Source organism: Felis catus, chromosome D2 (genome assembly GCF_018350175.1).
Source record: "Felis catus isolate Fca126 chromosome D2, F.catus_Fca126_mat1.0, whole genome shotgun sequence".
Classification (NCBI taxonomy): domain Eukaryota; kingdom Metazoa; phylum Chordata; class Mammalia; order Carnivora; family Felidae; genus Felis; species Felis catus.
The window spans coordinates 53,778,198-53,796,753 of NC_058378.1; the positions used below are offsets into that span (position 1 = coordinate 53,778,198).

An 18,556-nucleotide genomic window follows, 5' to 3' on the forward strand; every position below is an offset into this window, starting at 1 on the left:
GATGAGAGGTAATAGACTATAAAAGCAATGAGGTAGATCCATGCTCTAATCTTTGCTAGTATGCATGCCAAGAATATTCCAAAGGGAATCCCTGCAACTCTAACACCTACATTCTAATCCTGGCCCTGCCACTGATAAAAGATGTATGTGACCTTAGGTAAATCACTTAACTTATGGAGACCTGTTTTCTCACCTTAAAAAAGAGGAATTGGGGGCACCTTGGTGGCTCAGTTGGTTAAGTATCCAACTTCTGCTCCGGTCATGATCTCACAGTTCGTGAGTTCAAGCCCTGCATCGGACTTTCTGCTGTCAACACAGTGCCCACTTTGGATCCTCTGTCTCCCTCTCTGTGCCTCTCCCCCCTCTCAAAAATAAATAAACATTAAAAAAAAAAAAAGGAGGACGTAAACTACATATCTCTCTGGAGTGCCCCTCACCTCCCACCATATTTACATGAAGCTAAAGTAGGGTTGTTTCCTATCAATCCAGATGAAGAGGTGGTGGTCTACTTAAGTGTCAGCTGAATTGCACTGAGAATGTTTTGCAAGGATGAGAGACCAAAAAACCCCAAAACCAAAAAACTGTGACATAATGTGCTCATGTGTGATGCTTCCCATTTTAATGCTTTCCTGTCTTAAAAACATATTTTTAAATATTCAAGTGTAAATTATTCACATGGCACATGCACTTAGAATATGTGCATTTAACTAAAGTGAATCATCAGCCTATCATTAATTATCATTCAACCAGCCCTATTCTTTTAGATAAAGGAGAATATTAGTAACTGAAGGGGCTGAATCATTTAAGCACAGTGAGCTCTAAACAAGTTGGCAAGCTTTCCAGCTATGCCCTTAAATCTTCTAGCAGCTTATAGCCTGTGTGGCTTGATCTCTCATTTACCTATATATGCATATATAACACATGTTGCATATGTGCCTGGAATTGTGCGTTTTTGTGTCACACACACTACCCATGGCTGGTTAATTCCTTGGACGATGCCCATAACAGTTCTCTTGGACAGGTGACAATCTCACTAGACCTCAGTTTCCCTAGCAGTAAAACTAAGGTTCTTCACTATATCTAACGGCTCTTCCAGATCTGATGTTTTATGTCTATGCTCTTTGATTATTCTCTGGCAGAAGCATTGGAGACATGCTCACGTACATTCTCTCATGTAATTCTTAGAATCTTCCAGGAAGTCTTTTTGTTATCATAATTCCAATCTTGACAGATGATGAAACAGATTCACCTACTTTATGTATCATGTACATAATAAGTGACAATTACAAGCTTCGAAACCAGATTCTCTAGTCTATATCTGATTAATGCCATCTCCAAGTGAAAGTACTGGCTGCTCACTCTTTTCTTCTTCATGCAGAGTAGTCTTTACTGAGGGGACATTATATGGGAGGCCCCTCCTAAATCATCTCCACCACCCCCCCGCCCCAAATAGCCAGAAGAATCTGCTCTGGCCTAGAAGACACAATGCAGGCCACTCATGTGTGAATGAAAATTCTAATGGTAATCGAGATATCACAAGTGACTAGAGGGAATTTGAAGTAGTAGGTATCATTAGAGTCAGGGGATGCTGGCACATGGCCAGATCAGCAGTCTGGTTGGAGACTAGGGGAGATTTTCTGAGCAGGATTACTCCTCCTATTCAGCTATCTGCAGCTCCCCATGCAGAGCCCAGTCCTACTCTTCCATGAATGAAGCCCACAATGCTACAAGCATAGGTTCACATATATTTGAAGCTAGAAACAACCTAAAATACCTTGTCTTGCCCCCTCATTTGACAACACAGCCAGGAGAAGTCTCAAGGCCACACTGAGTATTTATGGTTAATTCTGGGAATTAAGAGCCAGTCTTCCTGATTCCCTCTTCAGTGTGCTCCTCCTGCGGTCCCTGGAGAGGTGAGGAACCAGGGCAGGAAACCACTTCAGCGGCCCATTAGTCTTGGCATCAACACATGTGCCCGCCCAGTCCTTTTGCTCTTGTGGACTTCCATCTCCAGCCTCTTGGCTGGACGTTGGGCAGCCTGAAACTTGACCTTCTTCCAGTGTAGCTAGATCCTAATTCTCTGATCTTCTGCTCATTTCTTTACTTCTCTGTTGTTACCTCAGTTTCCCTCAGGACTCTGAGCTCCGTGCTGACCCTGTCACCCACTTGTTTGTTCCTTTTGAATTAAATGCTCTGGTCCTAGCTTTTGAATTCAACCAGGAACCCCCTAACAATTTTATGGCCTTGGTGTTAATTTATTGCTTGCGAAGACATGCGACCCCCCCACACACACCCTCCTGCCATCTAAGCAGTTGGATGTAGGCACCAGAGGGAGGAACTGGAGCTTGAGGCTAGCAGATACTTTTCAGATACCATCCTCTGTTCCTACTGCGATATTAACAATAAAATCATGAAAGCTTTTTTAAAAAAAACTATCATTGATAGGGAATTTTAAGAATATTATTCTAAATGCTTGAGGAAATCAAATATGCAATTTGAAAAGATTATTACCGGGGGGTGGGAGGCAGGGGAGGGTGGGTGATGGGTATTGAGGAGGGCACCTTTTGGGATGAGCACTGGGTGTTGTATGGAAACCAATTTGACAATAAACTTCATATATTGAAAAAAAAATAAAGTGCTCTTCTCCAAGGTCAGAGCATTCTTCACAAGGTGATGTGATATGTGTTATCAATAAAAAGTATATATTTCATTAAAAAAAAGATTATCAGAAGTAAAGTCATATTTCTAAATATTTTAATATTAAATCAGAAAGAATAAACATATGAATTGAGCACTAAGCTAAATATCCTAAGGAAACAAGAGAAAATAAATAATAATTAGACAAAATAATAAATTAGAAAGCAATTGGAATAATGAATAAATCCAACATTTGATTCTTGGGAAACCAATAAAATAGCAGACCTTTGAAGGAAGCAACACTCACAAATGGAAAGAGCGTTAATTATTCAATAAAAGGTTTTGAGTAAATTTGGGTAAGTATTTAGGAAAGAATCAAGGCAGTATCTCATCTCATATTATACATAAAAGTAAGTCTCAAATGGATCAAGGAGTCAAATGTTTAAAAAAAATTTTTTAAGGGGTAGATGTAGGTAATAGTTCATTGATCTTTATGTAGGAAAGAACATTTTAAGAATAAAAGCAAAGAAAGAATATGTACCATATGTATGCATATCAATATCTTTGGGTAGTATGATTATGTAATCTTTAGTTTTTCCTTTAAGCATTTCTGTGTTTTGCAGAATTTCTACAATGAGCATATAGTGTTCATAAGCAGAATACACCAAACTGCATTCAAAAGTTTTAAAGTCTTTACTTGAAAAAAAAATACAGGTTTAAAAGGTTTTAATATCACTTTGAGACTACTTACATTAATTAGTTCCTTTAAAAAGGGGATTATTGTTTCATTGTATTTCTTAAATCCCTATGAGCTGAACAGCGTTATGGTTGTCCGCCAGAATGTAGATATTAAGTCATTATGTGACCCTATACTGACAGGCTACCAGGTGTGTCAATACCAGGGCACTGGACAAGGAGTCTTGGGCCTCATGACCTTAAGCAAAGCTTTTCACAGCCCTCTGATCCTCAGTTTCCTCTTGTCAAACAGATATTAATATCTCCTCTACCACTTTCACAGAGTTTTTCCAAAGACCAAATAAGATAATCCAGCAAGAATCTATGAAATATAGGCTATTATGAAGGCAACAACCATCATTTAAAGAATGAGCTATTGCCTGCCTGGAATTAACAGTTGGTATGTACAGTCTTCCTAAATCTCCTTGTAAGGAAACATACACTCCCTTGGTTGCAGAGAGGAAATAAAGTCTTCCTCATTCCTCCTACAGTCCCCTTTCTTACTGAATTCATGAGGGTGATGACTAAGAGATATAAGTGCATTACCTTTGGGGCAAGGTCAGATCGGTCAACACACATCCCTGTGTGCACCTCTACCAAAACTCTAGGGGGAAATGCCTGATGTTTTCCTTCCCTAAGAATAGAGGAAGTGGCAGAGACCTCACAGGTTCCCATAGGACCAGAGGTGCAGAGCAAATTCTAGACTATCTCCACACCAACCCACAGGATGGCTGCTTGACAAGCCTATGGGATCTAGATCTCTGATTTGTGCCTCAGAGTATCAAGTTCATTCAGATGGTACATTGGTCCCCACCAAGCCTTCTATGATGCTGCTTTTGTGAGCATGGTTGTCAAATCTGAGTCATATTATTGCAGAGTCTTACTACATGTAGTTATGGGGACAGGACCACCCACAGCATCTCTATGTCCCAGAGCCACTGCTCCAACTAGACTTGATACAAGGAGCGAACTGCTCTCTCAGCCACCACAGGTAAAGAGAGGGTAGTGTAAGTGACCTGGAAGGGAAGTGGACCATATGCAGCCCAGGCTGCATATAAGAGTCACCTAAGGAGCTTTTAAACATCCTCATGACCAGGCCACACCCCAAGTGGAGAATTTAACTAGAACACTTCAGGGTAAGAACCAGTTACCACCATATTTTTAAAGCTTCTCAGGTCTTTCCAAGTGCAACCAAGGTTAAGAAGCTGTGGCTTAGGATCTAACACAGACCTAGGCATCTCCCCTGCTTCAACATTCACACAACCTTCCCTTTGCAAGTCCTCCTCCACATTCTGCTCTCTCGTAAGTGTGCCTGGCTCATACTTCGCCTGCCAGGGAGCTAACTCAACCCTGAGGCATCCTTTCTCCTTCAGCTCCTCTGCTGGCTGGCTCCATCTCTGTTTGCTGATTCCAAATACCCAGGAAGGGACTTATCTTTAGCCTAATTCGCCTTTTGAACCAGGGTATTTGGCCCTTGGGAGGCTGACTGACCCCAGGATCAGCTATTCTGGATAAAGACATGAGTCCTAGCCCTAGTAATCTGTGGAAAGGGACAGAGTTTGTGCTCTGCTTGGTCTGCTCTAGGTCTGTCATGTGTGAAGATGGTATGGAGTAGCACAGTTTCCTTTTAACAGGGACTGTGGGATTCTTTAACAACTGGCCCAATGGCAAATCATAATATTGAAATCAAACATATTTCAAGAAATTCATAAAAATTAAGGATCAGAGTTTCACCCTCTTTATAGAACATGATTTTTAGTCTTTTAAGTATACATAGAATAATAAAATGGATAGCCTATTCAACTATATTTATAATGTATGTATAATTTTATACATCTTTGTCTACAGAATCCTTGTCCTTAGAAAACCACAATTGAATTTAGAATTGAAAGACTAAGATACTCATTATTATGTTAACCAGAGTGATTTTTTTTTAGTTTTTATTAAGAAACTTTTTTTATTGAAATGTAATATACATAATGAAAAGTGTACATATACTAAGTGTTTATCTCAATGACTTTTTAAGAATGTTTTTCAGAGAAGTTTTAGGTTCACGGCAAAATTCAAGAGAAGGCACAGAGATTTCCCATATACCACCTACCCTCAGACATGCATACCCTCCCCCATTACCAACATCCCCCACCACAGTGGGACATTTGTTACAATTGATGAACCTACATTAATACCCAGGGTCCCTACTTTACATAATGGCTCACTTCTGATGTTGTAGATTCTAGGGTTTTGACAACTGTATGATAATATGTACCCATCATTCTGGTACCATACAGAGTATTTTCACAGCCCTAAAATTCCTCTGTGCTCTACCTATTCATTCCTGCTTCCACACCACTGTGGTTTTTTATAAAGTGAATATCTTTGTAATCAGCATCCAGGTCAAGAAACTAAGCACTATCATTACCCCAAAGACTCCCCTTGAGCTCCCTTCCAGTTACCACCCATCTCCAACAGTAACCACTATCTCGATTTCTGGCAGTATAGCGAGTTTTGCTGGGGTTTGTGGGGTTGTTTTGTTTTGGTTTTTTGTTTTGTTTTTTTTTATTATGTTCTGGCTTCTTTCTCTCAACTTAGGTTTGTGAGATTCATTCATATTTTTACATGTAGCTTCCGTTTTAGCCAGAGATTTTAATCCTTGAAATATCCAGTTCAACAAGCATTATTTAACCAGGAACTGTGCTCAGGGCTGGGGACACAAAAGTAAATAAGGGTAAGCCCCTGCTCTAAGGAACATTCAATCTAGTAATGTAGTAATGACAAGAAGTTAATGTAAATTGAATTCCTTTTGTTTAACAAATATTTATTCAGTGTCCACTATGGGATGGGCAGTATTACAGGTGCTAGGGATAAGCAATGGACACTCAGATACAAATTCTACTGGGAATCCTCTGTTTTATTTCCCTGACATGCGTGGGCAAGTTCTGCCCACTAATAACTATTTCCTGCTCTGTTTTGCATCTAATTTCAACATAAGGGGAACTAGTGCTGAAAGCTCTTTCTTCTGGTGACTTAGAGTGTACAGTTTTGAAGTGGCTGCCCCAACCACGGGGCAGTTTGTAAAGCAGTGAGCATGGGAGGTATTTCTCAGTATCTATTTTTGCCTTATTCTATTCTGTCCATCACTGATACTGCCTATTCAGAATGAAACAAAGCTCTGGAACATAAGGAAGGCTTTGGATGTTACTTGGAGCAAAGCTGAGCAATCTTGTTTTTCACAACTGTGAAGTAAGAAGAGACAAGTGCCAGAGTTATGACTGGAATCATAAACCTTTGAATTTGTTTTAATAACTACAAGCATCTAATAAGTATCATTATTCATCAGTGTTGACTTTTCAGAGCCTAGTCAATGACTTAAGTATAAAGCTATGATGTTGGAAGAGGAGAGAAAGAGAATCCAACATCACTCCAGGATTGATAGCTTAAGATGAAATGGAACAGAGCATCTAGTTTAATTTATTTGGTTCATGTTTCCTCCCATATAAAAGTAGAGATAATAGTAAACTTCACTTCCATGTATCTCTGTTTTACCTTCAAAGATTCTCAGTCATGCTCAATTCATCTCCAACTCACTGCTTTCCCCTCCCCTGATTATTCTGAAGCAATCCCAGATGTCAAAATTTTCAAAAATGTTCAGGAAGTAAGATCTCTTAGTATTAATCTCCTTAGTTAATAGGTATAGAGAGGTGAAATCACCAAGCTAGTTAGTGCCAATTATTTTTAATCCTTAGACTTCAAAAGTAAGTCAAAAAGATTCCTAACAGAGAATATTGGACTTTACATAGTGCAGTTAAATGGGATGTATAAGATTTGAATTATCAAATTATGTCAAACACCTGGTCTAGTCCATGACCATGATCACATTTTGGATAATAGTTACAAGTGGAATAAGAGGTTCCCCCACACAAGAGCCTTAATGTGTAGATGGAACATCACTTGAACCCATTATAAGTTTGTCACCAGTACATTTAAAACTTTATTTTTAGCTTGTATCAACACTTTATCTAATGAATTCCATAAATTAATACTCAAAAAAAAAAACACCTCATCTTTGTATTATTTGGCCTATAATCACCTCTTTTAAGTCTGTCATTCAGAAGCTGGCAACTTTTCCAAATTGTTCAACAGGATGTTGGGACTGCTGGTTGATGTTCCTTTTCATCAGTAATTTCAAAACCAAATTCTTGTGGATTTTGACATTGCAAATAAATGTGCCCAAGTGAAACTGGTTTTTTTCCCAACTATTTAGTAATAAAATGGGTCTAAACCTTTTCCTAAGCCTCACTGTTTCCCATCTTCAGCCTGTTCTATTATCTAAGAAGGATGTTAGTTGATGTTCATTGAGCCAGTGTTGATGGCCTATCTACTGTGAGATATCAAAGCAAAACTAGGCTTTGATGGAGCTACTTTTCCAGGGCTTCCAGGCTTAACACCCTGAGACACCATTGTGTGAGCTGATCAGAATGTTCCAGAAGTTTCTAGAGCAAGAGAGAAAGATTCTGTTAGTGTCTTTGTCATAAAAATGTGCAAAATGTTGCTTTGGCTGCTTTGACTGTCATACTTGTCCAGTTATATCTCAAAAATGTTACTCAGGGCATGTGACATCCATCACTGTGAGAAGTGGGGCATGAAGACTCTATGAGTATCTGATGAAGAGAGAATTGGGGGTAAAAAAAAAAAGCTTCAAAGATTACCTAAATAAACAACACTGTGGAAGACAGACACCTAGACACTTTTCCATACACAACTCCCATTCATTTCTTTAAAACATAATAGCAGCAAAGATTGACAATCTGTCAGGTTAACTGTTTTCATTGTGTACTTTTTCCTGGGCAGATTATTCACATCGAACTCCTTTGATGTGATCAGTGATGATGCTTTTATTGGTCTTCCACATCTAGAGTATTTGTAAGTAAAAAAAACTTTTCTTTGACATAATGATTCAGGACAAGTCCTCTTGGGTCCTACAGCTGTCTGACAACAAATATTATAACTTATTGCAGATTCATAGAAAACAACAACATCAAGTCCATTTCAAGACATACTTTCCGGGGACTAAAGTCTTTAATTCACCTGTAAGTATGAATGTTGCTGTTATTTTTTAAGCTTACTAATAGACAATGCAGATAATCTGTGGCTAAAGCGCCCACTTAATGGGTAGTCCATGAAAATTTAAGAAACCCAAATGATTTCTCTCCATGCATACTTGCCATATCTCCCTGTCATCAGCCAGTGTGTGTCCAAGAAATTGATTACTATTAATAGGATTAGCCTAATCCAACCATAATTAGGAAAATAATCTAATGCAGGGAAGTTGTGTGACTGAAATAACTTTTTAATTATCTACTTCATTACTCACTTCATGGATAATTATGGATTGACTATATAGCTTAATTTGATATGTGCTGTTTTTCTTTTTCTGTGTAAATCCTGACTTTATATACATTTAAATATATGCTATACCCACCAGCAATGTCTACACAGTACCTGAACAACTTGTTTATAAATTAAATGTTTAATTATTCAATGGATAGCTAGAGGTACAACTGTTGTTCTTAACAGGAGACAATTTTGCCTCCTAGGGAACATTCATCAATATCTAGAGACAGGTTTGATTGTCACAACTGGGGGCTGTAACTGACATCTAGTGGGTAGAGGGAAGCAATGCTCTTAAACACCCTACAATACACAGGACAGCCCCCACAACAAAGAAATATCCAGCCTAAAATGGCATAGTGCTGAGTTTGGGAAGCTTGAAAAACATGAACAAAATAACTTATTTGTCCTAGCCTCCCCCACCACCTACACACACACACACACACACACACACACACACACACACACACACAAATGTATTTTTAAGAAAGCTAGAGGGCATGGGAAGAAAAAGCACTAACATTTATTAAGTCCCCACTATTATGTTGGTCAATTTGCTTTACATGGATTTTCATTTAATCCTTTTAACAATCCTGCCAGATAAGTAAAATAATCCCCATTTTAGAAATGAGAAAACAGAGACCTAGAGGTGATATGTGACTAGTGAACTGAATAGCTATGGGATTATAGCATCAGTAGTCGAACTGCAATGATTATTCATCCATTCAAGGCTATTTTTCAAGTGCCTAATATGTGTCTCATTAATGTTGAAACAAAAGTCCAGGAGATCCAAATGTCACTCCATCAACTTTAACCTGTTCCCGCACAATACCTCACTATCAGCTCTGTTCTAAGCCCCAGGATCTATAGCAGGGAACAAGGCAGACAAAAATACTTGCCTTTTGAACCACATTCTAGTGTGTCCACATGGTCCTAATGCTTCTTCTCACCAAGCCTTGTTTCAACTCCTGTTTGGATTTGCAACAAGGAAGGGGGAACTGATGGCCAGATGTATTATGCACAAATCATTATACTTTTCAAGTCTCCTGTAAAAAGTAATTATAATAAAAAATGTTTGCTAGGCTGCTCTGCATGTCAATGATATAATGTGATGCAAAAATAATCGTGCATGGTATAAATGTTATGCCATTTTATCACAGAGCCAAACACCACCAAACCTCATTATTTAGAAAATGATAAATAACAGAAACAAATATATGGAAGAAGAAGTGAAAGTCTTGACCTCAACTTGAGAGCTTCTTAATTCACATAAATCCCATTCAACATAGCTTCTGTGTGATGCTTAGCATCATGAAGGGCTAAAGGAAGGATGTAAGATCCAGGTATCCTTTCTGGGAACTTGCAGTATAAGTCTTGCCATTCCCCTTGGTTCACTCAAGTGTATCTTCTCTTCAGTCTAAAGGACTGCCTGACCTGGAAAGAAAGGAGGAAGGAAGGAAGGAAGGAAGGAAGGAAGGAAGGAAGGAAGGATGGAAGGAAGGAAGGAAGGGTTAATGAAGGGAGAGAGGGAGAGAAAGGAAGGAAAGAAGGGGAAGAAAAAATGGAAGGAAAGAGGCTAGAGATGGGGAGCAAAGGGAAAAAGAAAAAAAATCTATACAACACCCTAATGAAGAACATCTATTTTGTTTGACTACAGACCGTTAGGTCCATCAAATGAAATGGGAATTGAAATTTGGGTTATAATGAGGCCCTTTATAAGAAGGGGACACTGGTATAGCATGTGCTTAACATCTAGACATTTTCAAGCTCAAGGGAACACTAAAGTCAGTATTCAAAGAGGCATGAATCTTAAGGGTCAGACGGTGAAAGGAAAGACAAACCTCTCTGACCAGGTGCTAGAGGTGGGAAGGTGTTATGAGGGAACAGGTTAAAGTTGACTAAATGAATATGACCCTTAGGTCTCTTGCATCTTTACCTAATACTCAGATTGACTCATATGGCATTGCCAATATTAGACTGTTTTTGATCTACAAAAATGCAATGCCATATGGTTCATCCTAAATAGTCTTTAAGAAAGTGTCACACAAAGATGAATAAGATCCAATTCCAACCTGCAGAAGCTCAGCCTGGCAAGAGGAATTAGACAAACAAATATTTTCTCACTGAGTGCCTTTGTCCCCAAGTTATATTCTCCTTTCCAGTTATGCCATTCTTTGAGCTGTACTCCTTTCTCCCTTCCTTCCTTCCTTCCTTCCTTCCTTCCTTCCTTCCTTCCTTCCCTCCTTCCTTCCTCCCTCCCTTCCTCCTTTCTTCCTTTCCCTCCTTCCTCCCTTCTTCCCTTACTTCCTTTCTTCTTTTTTTCTTTTCTCCTTTCCTTTTTTTCCTTTCAAGGAGAGATGGGTAGGGAAGATTTGAAGCCTAAATGTCCCTCTGACTGCTCAGCATGTCAAGTTAATTTCCCATTATTTACCACCTATAAATAAATCTGGCATCTGTTGGAGCCATTAGTGTCCTTTTTAAGATTTTAGGCTTCAAAGTGCAATTTCCTCCACCTCGGACCAAGTCTTCCAATCAAAGGCAAGCACTGAATCAGTGAGGAATGATCACCTGACCCTCTAAATTGCACATACTGGAGGAAGAGTTTACCAAGTTTTTTCAGGTCTTGACCTCATTATAGTCTCCTGGTGACCTTACAAAAGAGACAGGACAGTGGCACTACCCATGGTGACACGAGAACATGGAGGTGCACCTGCATTTAAGCTGCTCCCCAGCTAGTAGTAAAAGCAGAAGTTTCCTGGGGTCTTTAATAAGACGTCTTGTGCCCTCCCATTATGTCAGGACCAGAAAGCTTTGATTGAGCTGCCTGGATCCTCCCACAGGACATGGTCTGAGGAACAAATATGACTAGGAAAGAAGGAAAAGATCCTGAAGACAGGAGCCCTAGCCTCGCTCTTCATCTCCAAATGCAAATAGTTGGGATGAGACATATAGTTTTATGTCCAGCTGGCTTCCACTCTGCCCCACCTGAGCATATACACATTCAGTCAGTTCCTAAGGAAGCAGCACACTTACCTTACCTTCTTATACATCTATCTCAGGAAACTTAACTTCTAAAGAGAGATTTATAGACAACTTAAAAGTTACTATTTATACACACTCCCCCTCAAGCTAGCTTTCAGAGTAGGGTGAATACGTTTCAGTCCTTATAAGGCCAGTCAAATCCTGGGACACTATCTATTAGTTTATTTTGAGTGACTGTCCCAATGTTTATACATGTTTAACTTGAATGTTTGAATAGTTTATATATTTCAACAAGGTTTGAATTTTTCTAATGACTGTGCATTACTCTTGAAATCAGGGGGAAAATGCATTAAAAATATTTTATGGCCAATGATGATGAAATCTGTAAACATTGTGTATTTCTGTTAATACCCATGAGCCTTTTTCATAATTATTTCCTTGGGTATCTCATATGTGCTTGTAACTAAGGCCCAATAGAGGCAGGTCTGTTTGCATATATATATAAAAATATTCGGGGAAAATTGTCATCGATCTGTATGTGTTGTGGGGCACCTGCTGGTTGCTCACCACTGTAGGGGTGCAAAAGGTATATACAGCAGTCCTCAAACTCAGGGTGCCTATGTGTCCCCAATCAGTCAGGCAGGATGCCTTCACAATGACATACATGCAAGGAGGCAGTGCGATGCAGTGGCTGAGGATAATCTCGGCCACCAGACTGCCTGGGTTCAAAGCCTGAACAACTGTGGGATATCAGGAGGTCACTTAACTCCACTGTGCCTCAGATTTCTTATATGTAAAATGGGAGTGATAATAATCTGTAAAAATAGCGACAGGAAACAATAAGATACTTAGGAGTACCTAACTCCTACGGTTATCATGAGATCAAGTGAGTTAATCTATGCAAAGTGCTTAGCACAGAGTCTGGTATGCAGTCAGCACCATTATGTAGGGATAAATTAAACTCACTGCCTAACTTCTATTCATCCTGGATCAAGATTCCAAACGCTGCAATGTATTTATCCCCTTTAAATGTTTTGTTTGAAATGAAAATAACTGCACTTGAAGCACTACAAGTTCAGTCAGACAGCAACTCAAGACGAGAATCTGCACTGCAGGGAGGCTGGGAGCACCCCAGATAGCTGTGGGTGATGTTTCTTAGCAGCAGAGCCCAATGGCACTGAAACAAACGTGCTGTCTGAGACAGTCTGGTCTGCCTTAAGAGACAAGACTTTCCAGTAGGTTCCATAGTCATAATCACAGGTTTTCTCTGGTAAACCAGGAAGACACCAAAGTGGAGGGAATGGTCATCCCCTCTGTTGGGAAAGAAAGACTGTCTGCCATTGGGAATGCTTGACCCTACTCAGCTAGTTTCAAGGTAACTAGACATTCAGTTGGGTAATTTCCTAGTGTCTTAAAGAATATTTCTAAGGCAGACTCTGAACCAAGACTAGAGAATGGTGCTTAGTTGAAGGCACACTTTAAAGAGCCTCCACATTGCTTTGGAATGAGTGAGGCTAAGTGAGGGTGAGGCTAAGAGGAGGGAGGGCTCTTTGTGAGCAATGGGTCTATGTGGTGTGGGGGTGCATGGCAATGGCAGTTCACAGGGCTTTTTACTTTCTCCCTAACTCAGTGTCTTGGTATAAGGGGGCTAAGAGAAGCATCTTCTACTCTTCTTTGTCTAGATTGGTGCCCTTCTACTCCTCCACTCCAGCCTGCCTCATTCATATCTAAGTATCTACTAAGGGCTTACTTTGTACCAGGTACTAGGAATACAGTGATAAGAAAAGCATCCTTCCAGTACTAACTACAGAATCAACCTAGAACAAATTAACATTGATGAAATATATCCTCAAACCTTTCCTTGCCTTGTCTTCACTCCTCTCCTGATCAGTGCTATCCCCAACACGCTTCCCCCCACCTCAGACATTCCGGTACACCTCTACTCCCTATAAAAACCTGTGACCAAACTCATTGACTCTTAACAATGTGGCTTAAAGTATTGCCCCTCCTCATATCATTTCATAATTATTAAAGATAAAGCCATAGCCTTTCACAGGTGAAAAGTATAAAAATGTGATTTAAGAGCTAGAATAGAACTTGCAGATTATTCTGACCAAGTGATCGTTCACTTTGCAGAAAAGAAAACAGTCAGAGCTCAAACCCAGTATGCCATTCCTGGCCCATGTCATTTCCACCCCACTCTGCTGCCCAATCCAGGGAGCCATGAAGAGGGCAGGCAGGCAAAGTGTCGGCTTGGTCAGTTGCCCGGATTTCCTTCAGTCATGCGATGCAGAACGTCTTTTCCTGACAATTCTAGGGCCACCTCTGACTCCTTTCCTCTCTCTCCATCAGCCTTGTAATTTGTTTTCCTCTTATTCCTAATAATACTCATATTTAGTTTTAAAATCTAGCAATGATTTGACCCTTACCCACCTAACATATTTTTGAAGAAGGAGGAGGCCCCCACATCAGTTCAAGCTCACACCCTTTCATGCCATCTCACACTGGACCAGAAAGGAGACAGAAGGTCTCTAGACCTTTAGGAACAGTAACATGTGTCTCTGAAATCACTTGCTTTCCACGTGAATATCACCATGAGATGAACGCTGTATTAATGACTAAAAGAAAATATGACAAAATCTTTCTTTAAATGTTTTTATTTATTTTTGAGAAAGAGAAAGAGACAGAGGACGAGCGGAAAAGGGGCAGAAAGAGAGGGAGACACAGAATCTGAAACAGGCTCCAGGCTCTGAGCTATCAGCACAGAGCCTGATGCAGGGCTCAAACTCGTGAACTGTGAGATCATGATCTGAGCCGAAGTCATACGCTTAACCAACTGAGCCACCTAGGCACCCCAAAATATGACAAAAATCTTAACAGTAATTGGCAGGATGGTTATTGTTTTACACTTGAAAAATAGAATTTTTATACTTTCCAAATTTTCTTGAAGAAATAATAATAAGTGTTATTACATATGTATGTATACATATATATGCATATGCATATATGTGTGTATATGTATATCAGGAAAAAATATATGCCAGTGACATATCTATCACTAATAAATGTGTATGTTTTATATACATCAGTAAAAGATGAGACACTTAAAAATACCAAGGCATAAAGTTCTGTCTACTCAGAGAGGCAAAGAAAATAGATGATCTCAACCTCCTGAATTGAGCACTTAAAAGTGCTTAGATATTGGGGCACCTGGGTGGCTCAGTTGATTTAGTGTCTGACTCTTGATTTTGGCTCAGGTCATAATCTCACAGTTTGTGAGATCAAGCCCCATGTCGGGCTGTGTGCTGACAGTACGGAGCCTGCTTAGGATTCTCTCTGTGTCTCTCTCCCTCTCTTTCTGCCCCTCCCTGCCTCTCTCTCTCTCAAAATAAATAAATAAACTTACATTTTTAAAAAATAATAAAAGTGCTTAGGTATTAAGTATCACTGGCATTGACAACAACCAAGAAACAGATTAGTTTTGTGCCTTGATTATCTGACATAAGGCTTAAAAATTCACATGCAGATGCAGAAATTTTCCCTGGAATCTATTTCAAAAGTGTGTTTATAAAAATATTAGTAGTTTTTTGTGTTAATTTTCACAATAAATGAAATTGGTATTCTTTACTTAGTTTTGCAGATGTAGAGACAGAAATCGAGAGAGGTTAAATTAAGTTGGTAAAAGGCACACTCCTGACAGTGAGGATGCTCAAATGGAAGCCCTCGTCCACTTGAGACAAAGCCAGCACCCAAACTACTACACTGATGTGGGTATGAAAGTGACAGCCAGTTTTACAAAAGACAGAGATCATATTTCAACCAGAGCAGCTATTAGGGAAAAGGGAATGATAATATGAAGCTGTTACTCGTGAAACAGGGGAAGATGGAGGGAAAGGAGAAACTGAGAACATTTAATGGATTGGATTTTCCATTTTGCTCTCCAGTAGCAAGACTCAATGTAGAGATGGAATCTGAAGAATCAAATGATCCTAACATCAAGTCTAAAAACTCTAACCCTAACCCTATCTCAATATCTCTAGCTGTTTCAGTAACCTAATAGGCATGAAATCTTCACCCTTTCTGCCTAAGAACCACATGCTGAGCAGGCTTCCCGGAGCATCAGGGACTTGCTACTTTTTCTTCTTAGCAGCCCTGGCCCAGACCCCTCAGGAGCTCCCCACCCCACCCACCCACCTCCCAAGTCTCTCAGAGAACTGCCCATAAGCCCCAGACACCCATGATGGTTTTGGAAGCTCCAGGCCTTCCTCAAAGCTGAGTTTCAGCTGGTGCAAGGAACCCAGAGGTGTAGCTCCAAATCTGGACTGACTGCAGTCCTAAATCTCCTCAGAGGATGAGGGCCTGAAGCCATGTGGGAATCTTGTGAGAAAAATGGGAGCTCCATCCTAAAACTGATCTCATGAAATAGTTGACATCATCTGACCATGACAGTTATTCACACTCCAGCCCAGTAACTTCAGAACTTACAGATGAAGTAAAATAATTAGTTTAGAATGATTAAATCCTCACTGGACAGAACCATTACATACACATATACTAAGCAATGGGGTCTTTTTAAAACCTCAACTTTATCCTTTGTTTCTTCTGAATTTAGAATTTAGAATAACAATACATGCTCGATGATAAAAACTCTTACAATCCAGATGTTTACATAGCAAAAGTAAAAGATTCTGAGTGTAAACGATTATATCTTTTTCCAGGCCTTTATGGATCGTTAGACACATATCCTCCCTCCCCAAGTGGGATTATCTTCTACGTACTATTCTCCAATTCCCCTGCTTTTTGTTTTCCTTTAGGCATAATCTCATGTCAAATAATAGAGATCTACCTCATGTTTTAAAATCTCTTGCAAAATATTCCATGTTAACTACACACAGTCCTTACTGACGGACATGCAGGTTGTTTCCAATTCTTTTCTACTCTAGATAATTCTAGATTAACTATCTTTCCCCAGTTGTGCAGTGGGTCTCAACATAATTCCAATTCTCTTTACTTGGCAAATTGGAAAATACTCTTAACTGGCCAGCTAAGAAATGTGTGGAGGCATTTCATATTTCTCTTCTTCACCTTGCAGACTCTTCTGATCTCCTGTGTGCCCTGTGCATCCTTCACCATGTGCCCATCAGCCTGCACTGGCTGCTTTATATCAGGGCCCGGTTACATTTGTTTTGCAGAATAATTCCCAGGCTTTGTCAGCTTTGCTTTCCTAAGACATTCTCTGCTCCATTCCCTCTTGCAGCTTTCTTCTTATGCAAATGTGAACCCTGTCACTGAGGCCTCCCAAAGGCTTCAGGAAAGCTGTCTGAACTCCAATTCCTGGGCCTCTGGCATCTGGAAGCCTTCCTCTCATTTCTGAGTCTTCCACTTATTTCTGCCTCTTTTAGGATTCCAGGCAGACTTCTCATGCCTCCCTGTCACCAAACCTAGGCATGAAGCTCCATCCTATCTCCTTCAGAAATGGTCCACTGTGAGTCAGTATTTCACTGAATTTCGGCAGTGGAACAGGGAAAGAGTCACATTGAGTGCAGTAAATCCATCCATCACTTCTGCCTTTGGCACCTCTTATGCTGTCCCACCCTCTGGTCCCCAGAGTGAGAGCCTCTCTGTCACAAGAAGTCTTCAAGAGGCACAAAGCCTTATTCTACAGCCCATCAGGTCAACCTGCCTTCATCGGCCCCATCCCCCAACTCTGTTGAATTAAAAGTCCTCCATCTTGTCATGGAAAAATGATGTGTCTCTACCCCAGAAGCCTGTAGCTCCAAGTCTGTGTCTTACCAGCTGCTTCTGTGGTTGCCTTCACCTTGGGTATGTGAGGCCTAGAGCTCTATGCATCCTTTGGGCAGGAAGTGGAACTCCCAGATTTGTTCACTGTTTAGAAGAACTGCCTTGGAAATGAAATGGAATGGAATGGAATGGAATCAAATGGAATGAAATGAAATGAATTGAATTGAAATAAAATAAAAGAATAAAATAAAAGAAATAAAAGAAAATAAAAGAAATAAAATAAAATAATTGCTTTGGGCAGCAATACAAACAGGGTATCTCTTCCTGGACAACCCTAGTGGCAGTAGTAATTCAGGACTTGTCTGTTTCTTCATTTCACGTCCACTGTCTTATGATCCAGCCTCCTCCAACCTTGTGCCCTGCAGCCAGGTGTAGTTTGTGCTGGTTTCACCCATGTAGGAGTTAGCATGATAACTTAAAGACACATCGTGCCAGAAAATAAATTGAGACACATAACTCGGGAATGACTCTGGACTTGTCCAAGACACTAGGAAACCTCTTCATTCAAGAGAATTCAGAAAGGTGAATTATGGAGACATTCTCTTGAAAAGTCTTCTTTAGCAACATTTTATTAATACTAAATAGGTGGACAGTCATGGTAGTTTTTTCGTGTGGTCAGTTTTCTAAATGTTGTTTCCTGAGCAGTGTACACACAGAAGCCCTTCTCCTTCATTTCCTCTCCCCACCTCCCTGCTGCCCTTTGTTGAGAGTAGACCAGATGCCAGGTGCCTTCCTGAGTTATCCCATTTACTTTTTCTAACAATCTTATGACATGAGGTATTATTAACTTCCCCCTAAAAATGAAAAAACTGAGTCTTGAGGAAGATTTGTAAAGTCGCACAGCCAGGAAAGAGTGGAGTCAAGATTCAAACCAAGCTCAGAATGACTCCAAAGCTGTGCCCTTCTTTATATAATGGACTGTCATTGAGACTGGAACATTCTGATTCAGTTCCCATTCTTACGTTCCAAGGTCCATTGAAAAGAGTTTTCCAATCTAGTAGTAATTTCTAAA

At 40.0% G+C, this 18,556-nt stretch overlaps 1 protein-coding gene and 1 long non-coding RNA gene across 6 annotated transcripts in view; one reads left to right on the forward strand and one right to left on the reverse strand.

The window, feature by feature from the left end:
- The window catches only part of LGI1 (leucine rich glioma inactivated 1), a 39,397-nt gene that overhangs the window by 11,434 nt on the left and 9,407 nt on the right, over positions 1–18,556 (forward strand). For 3 of the 4 annotated variants that reach the window (XM_019813555.3, XM_003994222.6, XM_019813557.3), the window contains 2 exons: positions 8,221–8,292; positions 8,388–8,459. The exons of the other annotated variant lie outside the window; for it this stretch is intronic. In XM_019813555.3, coding sequence (XP_019669114.1) covers positions 8,221–8,292; positions 8,388–8,459 — 144 coding nt within the window. The remainder of the gene's footprint in view (positions 1–8,220; positions 8,293–8,387; positions 8,460–18,556) is intronic. 4 annotated transcript variants of the gene reach the window in all.
- The window catches only part of LOC123380858, a 194,410-nt gene that overhangs the window by 10,878 nt on the left and 164,976 nt on the right, over positions 1–18,556 (reverse strand). The window lies entirely within an intron of this gene.